Below are 19886 nucleotides of genomic sequence, written 5' to 3' on the forward strand. Positions count from 1 at the left end.
CACCACGCTTGCCAACAGCACTCGGAAGACCAGACGGTCACACATCCAAACGCCCGACAAGCCTGACAGTGCTTAACTTTGGTGATCTGACACGAACCAGTGTTACCACTGCGGCAAAGCCATTGGCAGCTTGTACAACATTCGAATTCTTCATAATATAAGGAGTTTAAAGTAACGATTGCATTATAGTCTCAGTAAGGATTGCATTATAGTCTCATCAGACATTAATCCATGTCGAGGTTCTTATGGGGTGCTGGAAACAAGCACATAACCAACCTGTTTACAAGAAAACTAAGACTGGATCGAATTTGCCACCTTAATTAAGATGGAAGCACTTCACAATTTCCTCAGTGAAGATATTTTGCCAACAATGTTTTCAATATTGGCTACAAAGAATATTGGTTTGGTAGAGAGAGAGGTTCCTCCACACGTGAGGGATCAAACCAGGAACTGAAGGGAGCAAGTTTCTTCAGTGGCCCATTTTGTTTTCCTTCCATGGTGTGGCCACAGACAGAAAGTTCCTATCTGTCTGAAGAGAATACTGGAGCCTTGCGGCCTGAAGACTGATCACTCCATGAGACCAAACTCTGCCACAATACCGCCTCCTCTGAGTGAGAGCTCTTCCAATAGATGCCATGCAGCCAGAGCAAATGTCATCTTGTCCCTGAGACAGACAGGGACTTAATCCTTGGCAATCACATGGAAGTTACAACTCAGCGCGATCTCTGATGTCAGATGGCTACCACTGTCAGGTACCTGACAATCCCTACATGGACTGGCTGCCATGCTGAGTATTATGAGGCCTTCCCCACACTTTCTGTATTTTTTTAAGGTCAGTGGTCGAACCTATACGTGGAGCATAAATGTAAGTTAATGTGTGGTGTAAAATAAATGGAACAAAGTGGGGAAAGCCATAATGGACAGCCTGTGAGGGATCTAGATTGTCAACATGGAATTTTTCCAAGAGAATAAGCCTCAGAAGAGACAGAGTATCTCCTCTACCCCTTTGCCTTCTGTGTCACATCAAATTCTGCAACTCTGCACAGAACAATGAAGTGCTTTTCTTAAGAGATGTATGGCAACATAATGAACGGAAAATGACAGCAGAGCCTGCAGTTCCCTTAGTGGAAGAAAGATAGTATTTGCATGTCTCTCTTTAATTTTGGTCTAATTTGTTTACCTTTTATAAAGCAACTGCCACAGTCTTGTGTAACTGAATTTGGGTCTGCCTTCTCACTTCCCCTTTGGTGAAGAGAGAATTTCTACATAAAACTGGCAAATAAGGAAGCATCTAGGTAACAGACAGACCACCCAACTTACCTTACACCATGGTTGTTACGCTCTTCTTACATAACACCATCACAGATTTCACATTCCTCAGATAAAGGAAGGAAGGTAGATCAGTGTATAACAACGTGTCAACGTCATTACAGGCAAAGCTCAAGCTCTGCTAGAGCAAAGCTGAGAAGGAAAGCAGCATGTCCTTTTCAAAAAGAGCACCTGAGCATTCACCTTACTCATTTTAGTGAAACCATGATAAAGCTGAATCATGGTGGAGACTTGGACTGCACTTCGTCCAAATGTGAGTTCCTTGTCTTAACCACAGTGGCATATCACTCAGTGCTTCATATGAAGAATAGATACCATGCCCAATAAAATAGAAATGAAAGAGGGAAAAAGGATTGGCGGGCTCACTTGCTGCCAGACAGTAGTTCTAAATTCAAGATCTGCAGCTGTGAATGTCTTTTTGATTCACACAAAATGGCACAAAAATGCAACGTAACAGGAGGGAGAAGGGAGGGAAAATTTGTACTGTTATGGTTGTTTCAACAGAAATCTAAAAAAGGTGCACGACTTCAGAACGATATTCAGTACCAACATCAGCTTTCAACACTATGTGCTAGTATACTGACACTGTTGAAGCAACATTGTTTCTTTCTTAATGTTGCTGTGATTACGATCATGTACAGAGGTAATCCACTTCCCAGAATTCTAAACTAATTACTACAGTTTCATTTACAAGCATGCCGATGCACTGAACACAGAGTCATCTGCCAGAAAATGTTGACTATTTTGGCTGTGCCGAGAAAGGTGTTAGCAGCAACTGTGGCTACTCAATTTGTATCGAAATGGGTACTCTTGTCAGCTATTGCACCTAGCGTCTCCTCAGGGTGAACAATTTTTAGAGCTGCCAGCAAAATGGGCCCAAAAACATTTACATATGTTCAATGCCTCGAGTGATCTTGTTCTAACATGTATGTATGCTAAATTGCATTATTTTGTGTAGGTGTTTAATATAATGTCAAAAAAGACCAGATTTATGAGACTTTCCTGTTTCTGAAATGCATATACATTAACAGTGTTTTCACAGTGCTGGGGAGAGAGAGAGAGAGAGAGAGAGAGAGAGAGAGAGAGAGAGAGAGAGAAACACCTCTGCAGCAACTTCCAAGCGGACCTCAATGACTTAGCTTTCTGATCCTAAGAGCCTACCCCGTAATAGTGATCTGTTTGAGTATTCCTACACAGGTCAGCAACATAGCAATCTTTCAAAGTAGAATCATATTATAATTTTTGGGTGAAAAATTGAAGGCATTTTTCACTGAGGATTCAACACTTGCCAGGAATTACATGGACATAAAAAGATATGACCCTTTTCAAACTGCTGTAAAGCACTGTAGGACTAATTCTGCTGGAATCTGCATCCATGCTGGTCACAATTGTCAAGAAAAATTCTAGATCCACAATGAAGATACTCATATTCGTGGTTTTCTGAACTTAAAGTCATCTGCTATCTTTTACAGGAGACAGAAGCCTCAAGGAAAACCTGTCTGATCTGTAAACAATTTGCTTACAAAGCATGAGACTATAAAAAATACAAGGTGGGACAGAGAATTCAGAAACTTTGAAACTACTAGAAAAAAATTAAGGAACATTAAAAACCTTATTTGAGGTTCAGGGTGTGAGTGTGTTTAAAAATATGTAGCCTATGTCCATCCGAACATTTATTAGATTACCACGTAAAAATTTGAAGTAAATCAGCCAAGTATTTTTTCTGGATTATTGATAACAACGTTAAACGACAATTGGCCTTCATACAGTAATATCTATAAACTATACACAATGTATATAAAAAAATATGTATACCTTGTTTGTTCAAGAATTTATTAGAGTATCATTTAAAAATTTGAAGTCAACCATTCGAGAATTTTTTTTTGAGATTTTTGCTAATACCATTGGCCCTTTAAACATGCCCATCCATATGTTTATTGAAGTATCATGTAAAAATTTGTAATTAATCAGTCCACGAACTTTTAGATACTTTTCATAACAATATTAAAACGACAACCTGTCTTTATATAACACTACAGATTTTAAATACAGATTTATACACCATGTATAGTAACATATATGTGTATATATATATCCGTCTAACTGTTTATTAGAGTATTGTGTAAAAAGCTGAAGTAAACTGGTCAAGAACTTTGAGATTTCTGGTTACAATGTTAAACATCAACTTGTCTCTATGTACTAGTATAGATAAGCTCCAATAATGAGACAAATTATGATCAGCACTGCACATTGTTAACAGATTTGTTCTTTATCACAATGAATTGTACATGTATATCACAACATTTAAGGTAGGAACATTCTGGCACATACAGAACTGTGCACATGTTGGACCTTCCCATGTAAACCTGTAGATTGGAAAGGAAGACTGCAAACAAGACTAGTGAACCACACATCAAAGGCTAAGCACCGAGTACACACATAAATTCAAAACTGAACATAAATTTTCCCTTACTCTCTGAAATGTAGAGCTTTTTTCAAAACTTCGAGCCATACAAATGCTACCATGAAATTGGATATTACCTATCAATGACACGGAACGCTTCTTCTGTCCCAAGCGTACATAATGCATTAACAGCTGCATATGTGGGTGCAAGATGTGCATACTGCCCTGGACCACCGCCAAACCCTCCATCGGGGCACTGACATCTGCAATATGATAATACTGGCTTATATACTGTACAATAGTGAAATAAAACAACATATCTACTTTAAATGTCATTAGTTTTCATACCACCTTGCAAGGAACTGTGCAATACTAGAGATAAAATCTGGCTCTAGAGTTAACTCCAGAAGTTCAAGAGAGTGCAAAATCCAATAACAGAGCCATGGTCTGCTGGAATCCAGACACTGCAAGACAAGAAAACTCTTGAGGCATTCACATAACTTAAAAAAAAAATAAAAAAAAAATAAATAAAGAAAGAAATTAGTTTTTTGTGAAAATGCAGAGAAAACAATCTCAAATATTACTTGATTTTACAGGAATAACACAGAATTCTTTCACTGATGAAAAACTCAAACAGAATAATCACAGCTTATGAAAGGATGTTCTTAGACATGTGATGCTGCAGTTTTTTACTTTCCTTTTCATACAGTTAATTTTGGTTCATTGTGGACCCACTATTTCTACAATGCACCTACAGAAGAAGAAGAAGAAGAAGAAGAAGAAGAAGAAGCAGTAGTACTATGAGCAGATTTGGATGCTGCTAAACCAGAATGTGGAATTGCTTTGCACCCACACCACGCAGGTGGTGGACCAGGCACCTGCTGTGCAGTTTTCTTTCCTGTCACCTGACATCACTTGCCTGTTTTAATGAGACTACAGAAAGGTGGTAAAATTACCTGTTCTTGTTCTTGTGGCTCTGCCAGCTAAGGTGTATAGTCAATCCAGCTGAAAAAGGCATCTTGCTATTGCCCAGCAGTATGGCGTTAGATGAAGGTCTGCAAAATTTAAAGCGCTCCACCTATCCCGAGAAGTGGCCCTTTGACAAGCTGTGTGTGTTGGTTATACAGTATTTCAGCGCCGTTGCAGTTCAACCAGTACAAGTGCCTCAGGTAGTGGTATGAGGCCTGGATCACCTTGCAGGGTCTCTCGTGCAGGTGTCGTTTTAAGTGACCCCAAATGTGCCACCTCACATCCTCACATGCAGACTCACTAACTTGCAATGTGATCATCTGGTTACCACCCTATCCTGTGGTCTAAATTAGGACATTTATCTTGACTAAGCCCTCTTTCGCTCATGTTGGTCAGATTGCGAAATCTCACGATCTTATAGCAGCGGCAAGGAACTTCCTTTCCGACAATTGACTGGTGGTACAATGAGGGGTGTATGGTAAACCAGCCCCAGGGACCCATGCTGTTTCCCAGGTATTCTTCCCGCCTCCACGTTGGTGCAAAATATTTTTGGGTTAATCTTTTTTTTCTCTTTTTGGCTTTCAAGTAGCTAAAGTTCATTTGGTAAAGCCTCTTAAGTTTTGGCCTCATTACTATGGTCATACAACCAGCTATCTGAGAATACCTTGGACTGGGAAGAAAATTTCGAGGTACATGTCAGTGGTGCCTAAATTTCGTTCCCCCCACCCCCCTTCACGCATTCCATCTCTATGCACACCAAGGTAAATGCCAAGTTGCAATATTGGTAGGATCAGGGCAATGTTTCTCCTATATCATCTAGTCAGTGAGCCACCTCTTTGGTGGTCATTCAGAAGCCCAGCGGCACCATGTGGTAAACACAGTCAACATACAATGTACCCAATTCTGGGGCCACAGGAGTTGTTGGTAATGTTGTCGAGCGGCCACTATTTTTCACACACTGAACTGCAATTGCCATTGGATGCAACTTCACTAACTTTCTTGGTACTTAACACCCCCTTTGCTCTTGACCAGTTTAACTGTTTACCTTTTGGAATCTTGTCTGTGTCAGGAATTTATCAACAGTATTTAGAGCAGGTGATTCAGAACATTCTTTGTTCCATAAACTACCTTGATGACATCTGGGTTATGGGCTCTACCCAAGAGAAGCATTTATGAAACCTGTAGATGGTTTTCCAACACCTTCTGGAGAATGGCCTTTGTTGCAAGACGGAGAAGAGCAGCTTCTTCTGCTTGAAGGCGCATCTTTCGGGACACATGCTCAGCAAATAAGGTCTCATCCCTATGGACAACCACATCAAAGCCATTGTCCAAGACCATGGAGGAGCTCCAGTGTCCAAGACCAAGGAGGAGCTCCACTATCTATCTATCTATCTATCTATCTCTCTCTCTCTCTCTCTCTCTCTCTCTCTCTCTCTCTTTCTTTGCAAAATTTCATATTATGCCAAGTTCATTCCCCAAGTCGTCCACATCTGCCATCCTCTTAACTAGCTTTGACAAAAGGATGTTAAATTTGTCTGGTTTATGGGTTGTCAACAATCTTTTCAGTCCCTCACGCACTGTCTGTGCCCTGCTCCCTGACTGGCTTCTTTTATGCCAGGTCAATCATTAACCATCAACGGTGATGTGCCCCAGTATGGTACTCGTGTGGTTCTGCCCAATTGGAATACGGATGGTAGTGAACAGCAATTCACTTTTGCATCAAAGATACTTTCTGCAGCGCAATGTAATTATTCACAAGTGGACAAAAGGCATTGGCTATTTTTTTGGAATTAAAACAGCTCATGTTTTCTTGTATGGCACAAGGTTCCTCCTCATCACTGACGACAAGCCGCTGGTTTCCATATTTGGCCCTTGTTCCAAGCAACCAGATAGGACTATCCACAGATTGTAGAGGTAGGCCCTCTTCTTCAGTAATTAATGCTACGACATTTGTTAATGCTCCACCACTCAGCATGCAAATGTTGATGCACTACTGCAGCTGCCGTTGGAGCACAACCCCTAGTCTGATCGGCAGAAGGCTCTCGTCTGCACATAGGATGATGGATGATGCCTTGGCACCCAACCTTGTTGGATTTTCCATTAACAGCATAACAGGTCATGACAGCCATGGCTGCCAACTCACTTTTTCTGAAAATCATTTTGGTTACCCAGATGGGTTGGCCGGAGAATGTCTCTTTGGGTGTGTATCCAGCATACAGATCTGGCATGGTGTACATTAAAAAATGCACCTCACACCAGTGTCCAGCATCAGGGTTCTAACTTGGAGGTGGAATGCTTTGTTCAAGACCCAACAGAATAAGTCCATGTGTACCTTTTCCGACAATGCATCCTCAAGTGCATACATACAGGCATCACATACTGGGTGATGCCTGTCAATGAGCACAGTCTACCAGAACATTTACACGGGCGCCATCCATGGGATCTTCTCCATTTAATGTGCCTTAAGTTGCATGGCCCAGAGCATCATGGCCTGCCATGTTTTCCCTCCCAAGACTGCCATTTGGGCCTGGTTTTTTGGCCAGCACCAGGGGTGGCTACTGGATGCCATGGTGGGCCACTATGATCGACAATTGTTTGTAATCGGGAGCACCAGACCAATCATGCAAATCACTTGCATCTGCAGCAGTCTTCCCATCAGACAGGTGGCAGGGTTGGTCACGATGTTGTTCCTGGTGCAGGTGGTGTGTTTCCCCCCTGCCACCCCTTTGTGGCCTCCATTCATCTGTGGCCACGGACCCTTGTGAGGCTCGCTCGTGTACCTAACAATGTGGAGCCCATAGATTCTGACCCCCGTCCCGTCCTCTGCTACCCCTCCTCCTCACTGGTATATTTGGCCTCACCTCTGTCATTGGTGGTGGAACAACTGTTGCCTTAGCCTCCACACCCTTTCACCCCTCCGATGGACTCGGCAGTGTCAACGCTGCCTCCTTTGGTGATTGGTCTGCTAGCCGTGTCTCTGGTGCTCTCTCCGGTTCCGCACTGGAGGTCGCAACCCGAGCCTGGCAATTTTCAGCCCTATGTGATCTTTTCAGTGGGGACTGACTTAGTATCCCCAGCAGCAGATATCATGATTAAGGCAGATGAGTATGCATGGGTAGTGCAGCAGACTAGTTATGACAAATGCTAAGGGGGAACATGTAAAATGCTGTATAGGCAGTCCTGCTGATGAAAGTGTTTACCTGCAGGCGACAGTAAGCCATGCAGGATAGTTCTAATGTTAAGTCCAACTGTCACAGACATCTCTTGTATCTCGTGCCGTTTATGTGTGCTCAGTCGTCACCCACCATGATTGCCATGTGTTGTGTTTGCCCTTATGCAATTTCATACTTCCTGTCTTCCTGTAGATTGACCCGCACAGTGAGTTTTCATTTCCTCCTGCGGTGCTCTGTTCCTGGCTTGTTGTTGGGCCACCATTGGCCTGTACAGTGCCTTTTGTTAAAAGTGTTGTTTGGCAGCATTGTCATGCCTGTGTTGACACTAAAGTACTGTTCTGAAGTCAAGAGAACTCATACCTTTGAAGCGAAATTGGACAAGTTAGACGGCAATGAAAAGTATGAACATTTAAAATGCAATATGAAATAGACCTGGAGTTGATTAAGTACAGAAGCATATCACTCAAGGTTGGAATTTCACACCTATTTAACACAAGCTCTAAAATATATCAAATAGCTGACAAGTGGGGCATAAATATATTATTTCAGAAAGTAGAGTGAAATAATGCCAACAATTATGGAGGGTATTCTTCTTCTGAACAGAGCTTATAAAATAGACAGTAAAACAATAAATGAATTATCCAACAGAAGAATTGTTACAGAGTCTGGAAAATTGCTGTCGTACAAGAAACACACAATCCAGGGACATAAGCAAGGTTTTGATATACTATATTAACCTAACTGTAAGGCAAGATTTTTTACCAAATCTGTCATTCTAAAAAGCCAGGATTCACCATCCTGGAATTTTGTTTAACAATTTAGTGCAACCATGGGAAATCTCACTCAGGATGACTGTGTGGAGTTTGAACCAAGCTCCTTCTGAACATCAGTCCAGTGTGCTAATCACTGTTTCACCTCCCTCAGTCAAGCAAAATGTGGGCATCTGGCAATATAGTATCTTATAGATATTCAGTTGTTGGCTGGCAAAGACCAGCATATTCTGGTATAAATTAAACAGCCTAAGATCCTGTTGCTGTGTCTCAGAGTCCTAATGCAGTTTGTGTTGCATATTATTAGAAAAAGTCTGTCTCTCACCATGCACTGAGACTAAACTGCACACTGCACAGTCATCAGGTCGACATCAAGTGCTGAATAATTCTCAAGCCACCTTAAAGAAAATTACAATTCAGCGGGCACCAAATGAAGGCTGAGAGCCCTTATAATAGAGCTAATCCTTGGCATGGGATTACACCATTTTCTATCAAATCAACTCTCGTAAGTTCTACTCCCGCAAAGTGAGTAGGTAAATCTTGTGACGTTTGCAGGTATGTAAAACAGCTAATAGCAAAATGAAGATCTGTTCTGACTGTTTTCTTCTGATAGTTCACCTGGAACATGAATAGGGAAAGCAGGTAGATATGTGCGAATTCCAGTTTCAGTACGTTGGTCGGCCTTTGGACAACACTACAGAAACAATGATGAGTGACATGCATTCAACCACCCCTTGGTAGGTTTCTGGGGGTAAGAGGCACCAGATGTCTAGAACATTTCTGTAGAATTACAGGCCAGTGGTTTGTGGGTGCAGAGCTGGTACCTGATAGTTTCCCAGTTGTGTTCCACTGAGTTAAGATCACATAAATCTTGTGGCCAAGACATCAATGCAAGTTCGGTATTATGCTCCTCAAACTACTGCAATGTGATTATGTTCTTGTCATACACACACTTATCTTGCTGGAAGATGCCATCACCATCAAGGAAGACACTAAGCATGAAGGGATGTGGGTGGTCCATAATTATGTCCACATACTGCACAGCTGTTATGCTGTCTTTGATTACTATTAGACATCCAATGGAAGCCCAGGTGAATAGGCATAATATTGCCCCCACCACCCTAAATAAATGACCATGTGTATATTTCAGGCAGCAGTTTACCTAGTGACAGCATATCTGGACATGACTATTAACTTGGTGTAACAAGACACATGATTCATCTGACCAAGTGACAGGTTTCCATTGATACACTGTTCTATCTCAATGAGCCCATGCCCACTGCAATTATAATTGGATCAACAAGGGATCACATAGGGGTCATCTACTGCACAGTCCTAAGTTCAATAATGTGTGCTGAACAGCGTGCTCTGAAACACTTGTGGATGTACTAGTTTTGTAGTAAGTTGTCAGATCTGCCACAGATTGCTGCCTAACCTGCTTTACAGAGTGAGCAAGCATCAAATCTCCACTTTCTGTGATGAGGTGTGGATGCACACCACCTTCTTGTCTATTCATGGTTTCACCATCATTGAACAACTTTCCATAGATGTTCATGACAGTAGCATGCAAACAGCTCCACAGTTTCTGAGATGCTCATTTCCATATGACAGTCCATAACAATTTGACCTTTGACAAAGTCGTTTATGTCTGTGGATTTCTCTATTTGTAGACTATGGCATCCCGAATGATACTCCATTTGTCTCTGCTCTGTTTATATATTTTCCTTACTGAGTCACATGCCCACAACTCCAGGAGACATTCTATCTTTTAGTGAACAATGGTCATAATATTTTAGTCCATCAGAGTATAAACATGTGTCTACTCCCTCGTGCCACTTCTCACAGTCTTCACTGAACCTGAAAGAGGGTTGTGAGAGAGGATACAGCAAAATTTCTATGGAAAAGGTTGGTCTGAAATGATAAATGCTTTGTTGCCAATAGTATTGCAAGCTTCACTGTTTATTTACCTATTTCTTCAGTATACGAGTGTTTCTGTTGCATTAATACTGTAGTGGTTTTGATTTCCCATTCAAACCTTCAAACAAATAATGCCGACTAATAAGACTGCTTCCTCAACTGATTAAAATGTCAATAGAGTATTTTACAGTAAACACTCCATTATTTAATTGCACTGCATTCAAAATCCAATAACCCAAGCTAGCCAAATCTGAACAAGTTCAGAAGATTCATTTAACTTGACAAAATGAAATATTACATAGATTTCTGGAGTATAAGAACTAGCCTGAAATGTACTAGCAAAAGTATATATTTCCCAATAATTATTTCAAATGAAATCCATTTATGTCACATGGTTTTTCAATCTAGAAGAAATAATTAGTTACTAAAATTCAAAATAATGAACAAATATCTTACTTGGTAGGCTTTTGGTAAACGGCGCAATAAAGTTCTGAGGAAATGTTCATGTTGTCTTCTAAGTAACAAAGGAGCATCAGCATCTGACTCTGCTATCTTTGAGAAGGTATCATAAAGGTCTTCAATTGATTCTTCAACCTTTTGCTGGAAACGGACATAAGATTAGCTTCAATAATATACAATTACAATTTTAAAAATGCATAAGCAATGCACCAACAGCATCTGGAATGTTACTGGAGGCTGCTGAAATGAGAGTGTATACATCACAATGAAAATAGCAAAGAAATCACAGGTAAAGCTATCATCAACCCAAACGTTGGTTTGAACACCACACATTGCCTTCCTCCGACTTTTGAACTGACCCTGCTATTTATAGAAGGACCAATAGTGTACTGTTGACACTCAGCCACGGTACAACTCTGCATTTTTCGCATCGGCAAACATTGCCATGGGTGACAAAAGTGCAAAGTTATGATTACATAACTATTAGGACTCAACTCACCTGGATTGAGCCCAAAACCTTTGGATTCATAGTCTGGTACTTTACCTCTCAAACACCAACATGAAAATAAAACCGCGTGGTACTATCAACTTAATCGATAACTACGCCATTACAATAACATTCAATGTTATTGTGCAGAACAGAAAGCTCAAAAATACTTAACACAATAGGACCATGGAATACAAGGTGATTATGATTAAATTTTCACTATCTGATAGGGCTGGTCAACCGCCCCCCCCCCTTCCCCCTCCGCCCCCACCCCCAAAAAAAGAAGGTGGAAACCTTTGTAAGGACATGTGGTAGAGAAATAATGAATAAGCCAATTGAAAGAAACACATTTTGTTTCCGCATGAGAGAGTAACATTGTTTACCTTCCAGGTTACAAATGTTGCTCAATGTGACAACCATCTGCATTGATGACATCTTGGAAGTTTTTACATATAGTCTTTCACAACTGCTTGCAGCACTTTTCGAATTGTGGACCAGCGAATGTTCAGCTATCATGAGACAGCTCGTGCACTGCTTGAAGAATGCACATTGCATTCTCAACCATGGCAACAGCAACTTCTTCAGCAATTTGTTACGCAACTGGCTGTCAACCTCTCCCAGGAGCAATCCCCAAACCGCTAGTTCATCATCTGTTGAACTTCCGAATCATTTTCTTCATGCTCGGTGCTGAAAGAGGACCTCTCCGTATTCCTTTAATGCTTTGATACTCGTCAAGTGTATTGCTAGAGAAAGACAATGTGTCATTTTCATAAGAAGATATTGGTTGTTGTTCTGATAAAATAGCTTAACAAGTAAAGCCCTGCTCACCTTGCCCAGACCCACGTTGACTGTCTACAACTGGAATGCACACTTATACTTGTGTTTCAACCATACGTTACTGTACCAGTACCTGTGCCTAATGGATGTCATGACACTAACACAACTAACAACGAAACTCTGCAGCACACAGTCTGAACATCATTCCTACAAAGTTGGGTATCCATATGCTATGTAGTTTCCCACCTACACTGACTCAAGTGGCGTAAGTTTAATTATAATTATAACCACCTTGTACATTACTTGAGGTAGACAAACTATTTCTACAAACGAATTATATTGGATCTCAGCTTTGCTCTAGTAAATTTAAATTACCAACACAAATTTCATGGTAGACACTCTTTTACTGACACGTGTCTCGAATGCATTTTGTCGAGTAATGACAGTTAACCTGTATGTAAACTAATGAGCCATCATGAGAACCAGCATCTTCTTATGGAAGTAACATGTTAGGTCATTATCTAGCACACATTGTGGCCACTTAAAATCAATTGTCATGCCTACTGATGAGTAGGCATGATCATGACTACTTCATATGTTATTTACATAAAAACATTCTGTTTCTGATGGTGACTCATTAAGAGGCTAAATCCATTAACAGTCATAAATCTATCAAATGGGATGACATTTGCAATTTCGAGTGAATTTATCAAACATGTTGCATGCTCCAGTTTGAGAGTTTTATGATAAATCCTTTTAAAAAAAGCAATACCTCAATTCGGATAGGTGAAGTGAAAGCCAAATCAATTAGCCATGGCCGTCACTTAGTAATGATCTCCATATATCTTAGGATGAATCAAGAGAACAACAGAATCAAATACATGTTTTATGCAATTGGATATTTTACTTCAGGTCTGGACCATAAACAATAACAGCCACCTTCCAGTCTGTACAATTATTAAAGACTGAAATAAAATTAAGCAAAAGACCTTGTCAGGCTAAGAAATAATTCAAAATAATGCAAACATTTAGAAAGTACTGTGATTCTTCAGTTTCTCCCAGCATATTTCTTGATCGAAGAGACCACAGGCGTACTGCTGGTTTATAGTGTCCACATGTGCAATACTTCAGAGATCAGACATATCCTCTCCTCTCCTCCCCCCCACCCCACCCCATACACTCTACACAAGCCGTTCTGTATGCAGCCCATAGTCAACGGCACTTGTCAGAGGCCACGGAGGTGATTGTGTCAGTGTCTGGCACACCCAACAGGGTGGCCTGTTTGTGGTAGGGATGAGAAAAACTGAATGGTTAAAACAGACACAAATATTTTAGTTCTGAATAACCGGTATTTGTTTGGTATCAGTTCTAAGAGGTTTTTTTCACTTTTCACTAACAATGCATAAAAAATAGCATATCAATTTGCCCTGGCAGCAGTGATAAAACTTTTGATTTTTAAATAAAACTTTTTTTAAAAAAGCAAGTAATGCATATTTGTAAAATTTCCTTTGCTTTGAAATCCTGATTACAGGAATTGGAAAAAGCAATCAGCACTATTACAATAACACCACCTATAGTTAGAAACTAGCAACAGACATGACACGAATCGGTACAGCATTGCAGAGAGGATAACATACCTGTTGCTCTGTGGCATGGCCTATTAGATGGTAGGTGTGTAGCTCCAGTGTGCAAGACTTGCCCCACCTGGTTTATGCAGCGGTTTCTTGTTGTTGTCTTTGGACTAAGGTAGCCTAGTGTCCCCACTTTTATAGTCGTGTCCAGCCAAATACATACAAGTCCAGCCTGTCCAACTTTTGTTAGGCTTTTTAGTGATGAAGCAGTGAACGCACACCCGAGGCATGTTTCACACTAATGACATGAGCATGGGGAAAAGTATAAGGAGGAATTAGGAGATATACCATAAGGATATACAGATATACCAATTATTGAAATTGGTAGAGTGTGTGTGTGTGTGTGTGTTTGAGGTTTACGGGCGCTAAACAGCGAGGTCATCAGCGCCCAGAAATTGGTAGAATATTACTTTGCAATTCAAGGGTGAAATGCCAAGGTCAAAAGGGTGTTTCCTTTCATAAACGCCCAATGGAAAACACTATAAATTGCAAATCACAGAGATGATGATGATGTGAAATTTAAAATGATCCTGTCAATAATTCCACATAATGATTTCCAAGAAAAATAATATTCTTGATAAAGGGGGTTCAGATGAGAAATATTAATGCTTTGTTATTTCTTTATAAGTCTGATTGAAAAGACCAAAGTTACTGAATATCTTTCATTTCCATCCCAGAAGAATGCATCATCTTTTATTTTGTTTAATAAAGAACTTGTCACCCAATTATGATGCTGTTGACTGATTGTTTTTCTTTTTTTAATTTAAATGCACTTAAGGTAGCTCTCACAGAATACTGAATGTAATTGATTATTTAGTAATATATGACTGGAAATATCCACTTGATCATTTCTATTAAAAGTAAACAAATCAGCTTTTAGGGCAAGATTTCCGGTTAAATATAACGCCGAGCCCAGCTTCTGTATTTCTGAACATGGCAACCCTACCTCAAATGTCAGTTGTATTGCAGAATGGTAGCATTCCTAGTTTGGAAGAATTTTAAAAAGTTTGGTAGCAGTGAACTATGGTGCTCCATTTGCTTTAAAACATTAAAAGCAGGAGGTGGCACAAGAAAATAGTGACATCCTATAAGGAGGAAACATTCACTATGTTTCTTTCATGACAAGGTAAATTGCATTAATATACCTGTAATTTTAGTGAGGTGCTATAAACTTGGGGTAATAACTGAACCTATATTTTTGCAGTTGCCACTATTTACGTTCCAACCCTAGTATGTACAAAACTTCAAGAGTGTTTTAATCACATAATTTTGTTTGAGAGTCATGTCCTGCATGTAAAATTGTCTAATTTAACATTATTGTAGGATTATTCTGCAATTTTATACCTTTTGTATATTCTACCTACATATGCCTATTGTCTAAAGATTGTAATTTACATATATTATTGAATGTCACAGACGTATATAAATACGATCTTAAAAATAACAAAAGACAGGTAATGTAATCCCTTTTACCTGTCAGTTCCATGTTTACACCATATGGTAGTAATGTCAAACGTGGCCAAGAATTGTCACTCTCTCAGATTCGACAGCAGTAACATACATGACAACAGTATACTATGTGAAGAACAGTTTTCATATCCTATTGTATTAACTGACATGCATGTCACTGTTACTTAGGTACATAATGTAAGTAGTTTTATATTTCTGCTACAATATATACAGTTGGATTCTTGTAAAAATCAATGTACAAACAGTTGACTGACCCTCTGTTTAACTGATGATGGGTTACAAAACTAAAAACTGATTTTGGCAAATAAAAATTCCTACTGCAAATCACATTGTATAGAACATGTCTTTTAATAAAATGTTATCATCACTCTAAATCTCTATTCTTCATGTCTACATACTTATTTCTCAAAGTAGTCACCCTGATGACAAACACATTTCTGCCAACAAGAAACCAATTTGTTGATACTGTCAGTGTAGAATGTTTGACTTTGTTGACAGAGCCACAGCCTCATCTCTCTTTGCACTGCTTCATAACTATCAAGCCCAAAAGTTTTGGTAGGTTTAAAAGAAGAGGAAAGGACCAAACTACTAGGTCACGAGTCCCTTGTTCTGAATAAAACAATCCCACAATGGTGAGAATAAAACAAGCGAGACTGACAACACAAAACAGAGAGAAAGAAAATACCAAAAGAATGACGGAAGGGCAATAAACACTTACACGGACAGAAGGGGAGAAGAAAACCACAGAAATGCAAGAAACAGGTAGAAGAGATTAAAACGACAAAATAGATTACCATGGCTGGCTGACCATGAGAATAAAAAGGAGAAGCCAGTCACTATGTGACACATTAAAACCTCCACCCTAAAAGCACTAGGATGGAGGACACAGAGGGGAAAAAAGACATGCACTAAAACTTAGATTAAATGATAAAACCCACCCTCCCGAATAACACGTAAAACTAAGTCAGCCAAAGAGGCGTTGTCAGACAACATTAGTGGCAACAAGTCCAGAAACTAAAGATTTCTTCGCAGGGCAGTCAATGTGGGACAGTGCACCAGAATCTGGGCCACTGTTAACTGGGCACCGTATCGACACTGAGGCAGGTGTTCACGGCGCAGGAGGTAGCCATGGGTCACCCAAGCGTGGCCAATGTGGAGCCGACAGAGAACCACAGAGTCCTTGCAAGAGGCCCGCATGCAGGACTGCCACACATTCTTAGTCTCCTTAATGGCACGCAGTTCGTTCAGTTTGTTATGCGTACTGAGACTATGCCATTCCGTCTCCTAAAGTCAAAAAACCTCTCGGTGTAAAAATGAACACAGGTCAGTTATGGGAATGCCGATCTCTATAAGCAGTTTCCATGTAGCCTGTTTGGCCAGCTTGTCAGCAAGTTCATTGCCTGGGATTCCCATGTGACCCGGGGTCCACACAAACACCACCGAACGACTGGACCGTTCCAGGGCATAGATGGCGTCCTGGATGGTCGCTACCAATGGAAGACGAGGGCAGCACTGGTCGCTAGCTTGTAGGCTGCTCAAGCAGTCAGTACTCAGAAGAAACAACTCCCCAGGGCATGAACGGATGTGCTCAAGAGTACAAGACATAGCACCAGCTCTGCAGTGAAAACACTGCAGCCATCATCAGGCAAGGAATGCTATTCAATATGTCCTCCAAGGACACAAGTGAAGCCGACTTGACCATCATCCATCGAGCCATCAGTGTAAACCACTTCATGGCATCAGTACGTCAAGAGGAAGTCACAGTGGAAAGCCGCGGGGTGCACTGAGTCCTTTGGGCCATGTGAAAGGTCCATGGAAAGCCGCGGCCTATGTGTACACCGCAGAGGTGCACGCGAATGGACCTTGAGTATAGGCAGTAAAGGCAAGGACTCCAGTTCAGATAAAAGGGATCAGACGCAAACTGCAATTGTAACCCCTGAACTGGGCCACCAATGGGGGAGATGAACCACCGTGGGTAGGAAAAGGAGACAGTAATTCAGGTCCACGGAAGAACTAAGAACGTGTGCAACCTAACTGGCGAGCAATTGTGCACGCCTGACTTGCAATGGAAGGACTCCAGCCTCTGGCAGGACGCTAGTCACCGTACTCATCCTAAAAGCCCCTGTCCCTAGTTGAACGCCACAGTGGTGCACTGGGTTGAGTTAACGCAACGCTGAGGGCACTGCCGAACCATAAACCAGACTCCAATAGTCAAGGCGGGATTGAACAAGGGCTCTGTAGAGCTGCAGCAGCGTAGAGCGATCTGCACCCAAGCTGGTGTTGCTCAGGCGGTGGAGGGCATTGATAAGCTGCCAGCACTTCCACTTAAGCTGACAAAGGTGAGGAAGCCAAGTCAATTAGGCATCGAAAACCAGTCCTAAAAACTGATATGTCTCCACTACAGTGAGGGGATCATCATTAAGGTAACGTTCTGGTTCAGGATGAGCGGTACAATGCCAACAGAACTGCGTAACACATGACTTTGCACCCAAAAACTGGAATCCGTGGGCTAGAGCCCATGACTGCTCCCTGTAGGCGCTGCTCAGCAACACCTGTATTGGTGGACCAGTACAAGATGCAGAAGTCGTCTGCATACAGAGAGGGTGGGACAGACGGCCCTACAGCTGCTGCTAGACCGTTAATGGCCACTAAAAATAGACAGACAATCAATACAGAGACCTGCGGGACACCATTCTCCTGGATATTGGGGGAACTATGGGAGGCATCAATTTGGACATGGAAAGTAAGAAGCAACAGGAAATTCTGGATAAAAATTGGGAGCGAGCCTCGGAAACCCCACTCGTATAATGTGGCAAAGATATGATTTCGCCAGGTGGTGTCATACGCTTTTCTTAAATCAAAAAAAGACGGCAACAAGGTGTTGGCATCTGGAAAAGGATGTTCGGATGACAAACTCAAGAGACACAAGATTATCAGTAGTAGAGTGACCCAGGGGGAAACTGCCATGGCACGGAGCCAGTAGGCCGCATGACTCCAACTCAACCCAACCGCCAACACACCATACGTTCCAGCAACTTACAAAGAATGTTTGTGAGGCTGATGGGCTGAAAGCTATCCACATCAAGCGGGTTTTTGCCAGGTTTGAGCACTGGTATGATGGTGCTCTCCCGCCAGTGCGATGGAAAGACACCATCGCACCTGATCCGGTTGAAGATCACGAGGAGATGTCGCTTGTAGTCAGCCGATCTGACTGTGGATCGGATCTGGCCCAGTACCTGTGTCGGGGCAATGTGCAAGGGCACTGAGGAGCTCCCACTCTGTAAATGGGGCATTATAGGGTTCACTGTGGCGTGTAGTGAACAAGAGGACTCACTTCCATCCGCCGTTTGAGAATGTGGAAGGCTGGGGGTAATTCTGTGACACAGAGGCATGAGCACAGTACTCGACAACTGCATTTGCATCGGTAGATAATACACCATTTATGTTAACACTGGAAACGCCTGTTGGGGGCTGGTACCCAAAAACTCCTTTGATCTTTGCCCAGATTTGGGAAGGTGAGGTATGCCATCCAATGGTCGAGACTTATCTCTCCCAACACTCCTGTTTCCGTCGTTTGATAAGCTGGCGAACGCAGGCACAGAGCTATTTAAAGCCTATGAGGTGCTCCAGGGAAGGGTACCAGTCATGTCACTTTAGAACTTGCTGACACTCCTTAATTGCCTCAGCGACTTCCAGTGATCACCAAGGGACACACTTTCGCCGGGGGCCCCCTAAAGCACGAGGGATTGCATTATGTCGCAGATACAATTGCAGTTACCTGCTCAACCACCACATCAGTGTTACCATGATTCAATGGTGACAGCAGAGATCAAGGCTTCCCAGTCTGCCTTGTTTAAAGGCTATCTGGGCAGGGGTCTGAAGGCCAGACACCAGTGCAGTGACAGGAAGATGGGGAAGTGGTCACTACCACACAGGTCCTCATGTGCTCTCCAGTGGATAGAAGGGAGAAGACCAGGACTGCAAACTGAGAGATAAATGGCCGAATATGTGCCATGTGTCACACTGAAATGTGTGGTAGCCCCAGAGGTTGAGGTCGAGTTGTGACAGTAAATTTTCGACATCTCTGCCTCGGCCAGTAAGCACGGTGCCACACTACAAGGGGTTATGAGCATTAAAATCTCCCAAAAGTAGGAAAGGTTTAGGGAGCAGATCAATCAGTGCAGCCAATGCGTTCTGGGGTACTGCACCATCTGGAAGAAGATATACATTGCAGACAGTTATTTCCTGCATCATCCTTATCCTGACAGTCACACCTTCAAGAGGGGTTTGAAGGGGCACAGGTTCACAGCATACTGGGTTCAGGACATAGACACAAACTTCACCTGACACTATTATAGTTACTACGGTTCTTTGAATATCCCCTATAGCCATGGAGGGCAGTGGTCCACATTTCCGGAAACCGGGATTCCTGAAGGGCAATGCAGAAAGCAGGTGTAAAGCTTAAGAGTTGCCGTATCTCAGCCAGGTGGTAGAAAAAAA

General features: G+C 41.8%; 1 protein-coding gene across 2 annotated transcripts in view; it reads right to left on the reverse strand.

The window, feature by feature from the left end:
- Positions 1–19886, reverse strand: part of LOC126481268 (protein farnesyltransferase subunit beta) — an 83194-nt gene that overhangs the window by 43682 nt on the left and 19626 nt on the right. For both annotated transcript variants that reach the window (XR_007587541.1, XM_050104894.1), the window contains exons 2-4: positions 11019–11162; positions 4085–4197; positions 3871–3996 (exon numbers count right to left, since the gene is read on the reverse strand). Coding sequence is in view for 1 of the 2 variants with exons in the window: in XM_050104894.1 (XP_049960851.1) it covers positions 3871–3996; positions 4085–4197; positions 11019–11162 (383 nt within the window). In the remaining variant the exon portion in view is untranslated. The remainder of the gene's footprint in view (positions 1–3870; positions 3997–4084; positions 4198–11018; positions 11163–19886) is intronic.

Source organism: Schistocerca serialis, chromosome 5 (assembly GCF_023864345.2).
Source record: "Schistocerca serialis cubense isolate TAMUIC-IGC-003099 chromosome 5, iqSchSeri2.2, whole genome shotgun sequence".
Classification (NCBI taxonomy): domain Eukaryota; kingdom Metazoa; phylum Arthropoda; class Insecta; order Orthoptera; family Acrididae; genus Schistocerca; species Schistocerca serialis.